The 6,175-nt window shown below is 34.3% G+C and overlaps 1 protein-coding gene across 1 annotated transcript; it reads right to left on the reverse strand.

Annotated features, from left to right (window-relative positions):
• Nucleotides 1–154: 154 nt before the first annotated feature.
• On the reverse strand, nt 155–3,629 carry LOC118054959 (isoprene synthase, chloroplastic-like). The gene is made up of 7 exons (XM_035066725.2): nt 3,328–3,629; nt 2,103–2,370; nt 1,646–2,021; nt 1,324–1,542; nt 1,087–1,225; nt 741–989; nt 155–661 (listed from the first exon to the last, which is right to left on the reverse strand). The coding sequence occupies exons 1-7, from the start codon at nt 3,559–3,561 to the stop codon at nt 359–361; spliced, it is 1,788 nt and encodes a 595-aa protein (XP_034922616.1). The 5' UTR covers nt 3,562–3,629; the 3' UTR covers nt 155–358.
• Between the last annotated feature and the right edge of the window lie 2,546 nt (nt 3,630–6,175).

A 6,175-nucleotide genomic window follows, 5' to 3' on the forward strand; every position in this document is an offset into this window, starting at 1 on the left:
CATGATAATTAGGATGTTCTGGAGCAAAAGCAATTTGGTGGTAGCTAACTAATTGTCTGGAACATGAAGAATCAGGACACCAGCCTGTTTATTTCTTCGTCAGGAATGCCTAGTCCACTTTCTTACATAAGCAAACACAGCTGAGCAGCTGAAATGCACTCAAAATAAGAAAATGGATATATAATCTTCCTTGTAATCTGAATCAAAATATACAATACTCTCCATCCACAATACAGGAGGGTACTTGCTGCTGCAAAAACTCCGCCGGACATGGAGTTAAAGCCTATTTACATGGCTTAATTTTCTACGCAGCATATGTTATTTGTTCTTGCAGACGACAACATGGAAAACCTGTTACTTATCTCTCAAAGGGTAGAATAGGCTCTGTGATTACTGACAGGACACGTTTCCTAGTTAGCTCGTCTGGTGAAGTATGCGCATCTCCGTTATGATAAGTGCAATGGGATTGCCGTGCAAGGTTAATAGCTGTTTCGACAAAAGGTTTTGCAAACAAAGAGCCACCAAGCTTTTCTTTGTTCATCTTTTTCCAGGTTTCGTCGATCAAGTTCATTACGGATTCAGTAGCAAGCTCCTCGGAAATGCCTTTTGTACGCATGTAGCATGATACAGAATTCGCTGTTTCACCTCTCGCTATCTCAGCCTGGATAAGCAAACGGGAATGTTAACATGCGGGAACGGATAGCTACAGGCCTGTACATTTAGCCATATGAAGAACTTACCGATGCTGAAGCCAGGTCGTTGCAAAGACGAAAGATGTGGGAAGGCCTACTGATGGTATCATGATACTTTTGTAAGTTTTCAATTTCCTCTTTCTTGATGTTTTGAACGACGGCAAAGTAGGCAAAAACTAGTTGAAGAGGCCCTGAGGATGATTTCCATGCATTTCCGAAATAGTCATCAAACGTTGGTGTGGACTTATTGTACAACCATTTTGCTTCTTGTAGGAATGCATTGCATAAATCTGCCCACTGTAGGAACGAAGACATTACAACAGAAATCGATTAGCAATAGAAAATTGCAAGCCTGCTATGTTTTCTGCAAATAATGATGAAATTTATACTGTACCGCTTTTGTTAGGTATGGAAGAATGTTTTCCCCCTTGTCCTTCAGATTGTCATAAGCTATCTCATTGATAGTGTTGTAGAGAGCTAGGAAGCAGAGCTTCATATAATCCGGAAGATCATTGATGGCATTAACATCCCATCTGAAACAACCAGGAATTGTGAGGGAAATAAAATGATTAGCATCATAACAACATGATGAACCGAAATGGTGAGGGGTTAATTCTTTCTTGGTACAAACCTCTCAACAGCATCTGTAAATAGCTCCAACTCGTCCAGAGTACCATAAACATCATAGATATCATCAATGATTGTTACAAATGAAAACATTTTTGCTACTGAATTACGGCAATCACTGTATTGAGGCTCGAACGCAACTCCAACTGCCCAGTAAAAGCTTTCAATTAACCTGTCTCTAGCAAAATGCAACTTTGTTGCAAGACCCACTCGCCTCCACCACCTGAGTGACACAGCAGGAGCAAAGTTATTTTCCACGGACAGAAATCTAATTGACCTGCTTTCTAGACCTTGGTAAGAACATGAAATTTTGTTCTTGGACTGACCTTGATGTCTCGCGAAGATCTCTTTGGTATACTGATTGAATCATGTTGTAGTCCAATATAGCAAGTTCTAGCAGTACTTGATTTGCATCTTCCTTTTTACGGTATGCTTCAATGCTCCAAACAGCTTCTAGTCTTTGCGTCCTGCGATGCAATGGAAGCTCCAATGCATGATTCACCTGTTCGGCCAGCTCTTTTCCAATCTTTTCTTCGCTGAGCTCTTTTAGATGTGATATTGCAAACACCTTGGCCTCATCCAAGATATTTTCTCCTTCTAATGCAAGAAATGAAGCTTCATATAGGCTTAGTATTGCCTTGATGTCCTCCTTAAGGTTTTCCAAGAAATTGCCATTTTGATCCTTGAATCCACTGAACGCTTCTGTTGATGGCAAGGGCATGCTACATGAATATACGTCATAGATAAGGATATATTAAATGATTGAGGTAAGTAACTAAATACCTTGAGAGACCTCAAAACCATGCTGTCTGAGAAGCCTGAAGCTAAGAGCAGTACCATGAAGGCTAGTTTTTGTAACAGCATCAAATCCTCCTGAAGAAACAAATCTATCAAGGGCTCCCCTTATGTCACTCTCGAACCGGTAACCCAATCCTAACCTTTGGACATTATCTATCAGTTCAAGCAGAGTCAAAAACTCTGCCTTTTCATTGTTAATCTCTCTTCTCACCTCAGCCTCCAGCTTTTTGGCCTTGTCTTTGTATACTTCAATCTACAAGATCACAGTATATGCAAAGTTAGAAATTGGAGATTGATTGATGACTACAGAGCTTCTTCCTTTTCTCTTTTTCAGAACCCTCTTCATTTTAATTTTGACATATGCCAGGTTAATCTGAATTGACCAGCCAGGCTGATTTTCACAAAAATGGGCGATGGAACCAGCGCCATCTATGCAGGCCACGCACGGTCCCTATGGAGCAGTAGCTGTAAGTGTGACTCACTTAGCCACAACCTAACGAAGAGTCGGATCCACTTTGAAGATCTGGAGATATATTAAGAAATCCAGGAATCTTGGATTGACAAATTCAAATGAGATCGCTAAGTAGAAAGTATTTTTTTATAGTATCTCAAAGGAGGGTGTTGGTTTATCTTAGTAAGGTCACCTTTAAGTTTTTAACAAGAATGAAACTTTTTTTTTTAAAAAAAAGGGCAAACAGTCACAAGATATATGCACTGAAAGACTTGTATTCTAGACAGAATTTATAATTAGCTAAGCAAACTACTAAGCCAAAATAAAATAAAAGTAATCTTGTTAATAAACTCGACTAGATCCAGTGAACCCACAGCCTAGAGCCTAGCTTAGATTAGATTTTAATTTAAACTAAAAAAAAATGACCCGACAGGTTAAGTGGTGATCTGATTCAAACCTGGTCCATGAGTTGATTTTTCAAGAAAAAAAGAATAGAATAACATTGTTTTGATGAGAATGATTAACCATGCATGATTGACCTGATAGCTCGTGGTTAACTCGGTAACCTAATAATCTGAGTTTTTTTCCCGAGTAAGAGTCCAGGCGGGGTCTGAAAACCATGGTTATAACTCTATAGTTCAAATCCTATTACACTAAATGAAAGAAATGGAGGATCAGGCCGATCCAAAGAACTTGTAAACGAAAAAAAATACAAGAAAAAGAGAAGGGGGAGTTTTCCTGCAGATTTTACGTACGTACCGATTCGTCAGTGTCTGAAGACAGCAAATAATCATAATCCCAGCTATTTGGTTCATAATTGGCAGACCGTCTGGCTTCTGTTTCTGTTTCTGTGAAGCTGACGTTTTCTGTGCTTACAGAACATCTGAGTTTCAAAGTTAAGGGAGTGGCCTGGATGACTTTAGGTAAGGGATTTCTGAAAAGTTTGTGTGTCAGTGAGATTGGACGGTGCAAGCACAATAATTCAGTTGCCATGCCTCTAGTAATGGAAACTGCAGCAGGATTTTCTCTCTCTCTCTTTGCTTCTCAAAGTTTCAAATTGCCAATTCAAGAAACGTAAACTCATTTATAGAACCTACAGTTCCAGGTCTTGTTCTAATAGGATAAAAAGATTGGTTAGATTTTTTTTCTGTTTATTACATGGCATCATGCTCACCATAGATTGTAGTAAATGGTGAAGTGTTACTCTGTTGTCAAAATCGTCAGAAATCAACATTAGACCTGGAATGTTCAGTTGAAGCTATATTTTCCATGAGAGGCATGCAAGGTGACAATTTCAGACGTCTTTGTTGCAGATTTTTCCATATTCACTGATGCTTCTGGAATCTTGATTCTCTCTCTCTCTCTCTCTCTCTCTCTCTCTCTCTCTCTCTCTCTTTGATGCATTCAGCACCAGAAATTTTTTCAAAAGATATTACAGGTTCTGAAAAGAAAAGGTAGCGTTGCCTTTGGTTTGAAGATTGTGGTGATGGCCAAGTGCTAATGTTATCATCAATACGTGGACTAAAATTTTTTATAGCAATTAGCAAGGTTTACGGTGGTCGAGTGTCTGTACGTAAATCATAATATTGTTATATAATAAAGGGTTTTCATGGTCGTATATTTTCCATTGTTTTTTTCCTCCTTTTTTTTTTATTTTTTTTTTTTTATGGATGTGTATTTTCTCAATGTCTTTTGCTCCTTTACACTGACGCCTGCCAAATTTCGAGCCAGGAAAAAAAAACAGAGGGAACATGCATGCATGATGACAAACCATTATGGAACAATGCATCCATCCTTTCTTCCTTCCACGTCTCAAACGTGACACTTCGTGCTTATGGGTCCCCACCCCTTATTTGCTCAATTGGAAATACTTTCTCACTGCTATAAAATTATTAAATAGTAATGGAATTATTGGCAAAAAAAAAATATTCTATTTGTAATGTTTGATAACAATAATGACAGAACATGTTCTGTCTTTGATGAATTTGTCAATAGAATAAAAATAATTAAAAAATATTTTGTTTGTGATTTTATTGATAGTGCACGGGACACGTTATTATTTATTGATAAAATAAAAAAAAAATATATTTGTTCACTAGTTTTTGTTGAAAATTCCATTAATAAATTTAAAAATATTATTACTAACAACGACCGCTTCTCCCTTTTTCTTCTTCTTCCTTTTTTTTTTCTTTAAATGCAAAAAATTCACCCTTCCCCCTTCTATATTAGCATAAATCTAGAGTTATATATTTTTATAAATTCCATCACCTCAACAATTAATAGTGTCGTCATTATTTTTATTCTTTTTTTTTTTAATTTTCACTATATGAAGTAAACAAACCTATTTATTTATATTTTAGATTAATTTATTGATATTTTTGTATAGTATGTATAGTTTGCTTATATATTTAAGTGTTTTTCAACCTTTTCATATAAAATTTTGTTGTATTACAATATATTTGTATGTTAGGGTTTATTTGAGATTTGAGAAAAATTAAAGTTGTTTGAAATTTGATTAGTTGAGTTTGATTTTGTAATTTAAATGTGTTATACCGAAAGAAATGATGAGTTATTTAATGAGTGTCAATTATATTTTGTTAATTTTATTATTAAGTTAAAAAAAATTTAAAAAACTTTTTTTTTTGGAATTCATAACAATTAAATGATGTTAATTTAGATTGAATAAGTATAAATTAAATAAATGATAGATAATTAGTTGGGTATTGATTATATGTTGTTAATTTAATTTATTTAGTTTATATTTTGACAGGATATTAATTTTTTATAAAAATAATAATTAGTTATTAGGTTGTGAATTTATTTTTAATTATCAAAGTTAAATTTTAAATTGATAATTATATTATTAATAAATCTTATCATTAATATTATATATCATATTGTGTTTATTATTATTATTATTATTTAGCAGCTAGAGACCGCATATGGTGAGCTGCGGAAAGAAATCAAAAAGACTGAGCAGGTATCTATTGAAAGATACGGATGCCAGTTACATCTCAAACAAGATTAAGGTTCTGAAAGAAAATGAAGAAATGAAAAGAACTTTGGAACACTACAAGGCTCCCATCGCAGGGTGACCGAAAAGCTTGAAACATGACAAGGCCCCTTCAAAGGGGATATCTTGTAAGTTGTGTAGGTAGTAGCTAGATTATAGGTACATCCTGCGTCCTTAGATTATTTTTTTTTTATATAAAAAAATATTTAGATATTATTAATATTTTTTCTAGTAAAAAATATTAATTTAATATGACCTAATTGACTTAATGAATCTAAAAGCAACCCTAACAATAAATAAAAACATAATTTAACTTAAAATATAATATTCAAGATGATATTTTGTTTATATAAATATTAGAATAATAACATATTGGATCAATTCAGGTTAACCTATCAATCCTCATGCTGAATCATGAACCCATAATAACCTGATAAAAAACAAATCAATATAGATTATGAAACTCAATTTCTAATAAACCTATTGTTGAAGGATAAAATTGAAAAAAAAAATCAATTAAAAAAAAGATCATCCATAAAAATAACCTAAGTCAACTTGGGTTAATTTGTCAAACCCGAGATCTGAACCATGAGA

This window comes from Populus alba, chromosome 17, assembly GCF_005239225.2.
Source record: "Populus alba chromosome 17, ASM523922v2, whole genome shotgun sequence".
Taxonomy (NCBI): Eukaryota; Viridiplantae; Streptophyta; class Magnoliopsida; order Malpighiales; family Salicaceae; genus Populus; species Populus alba.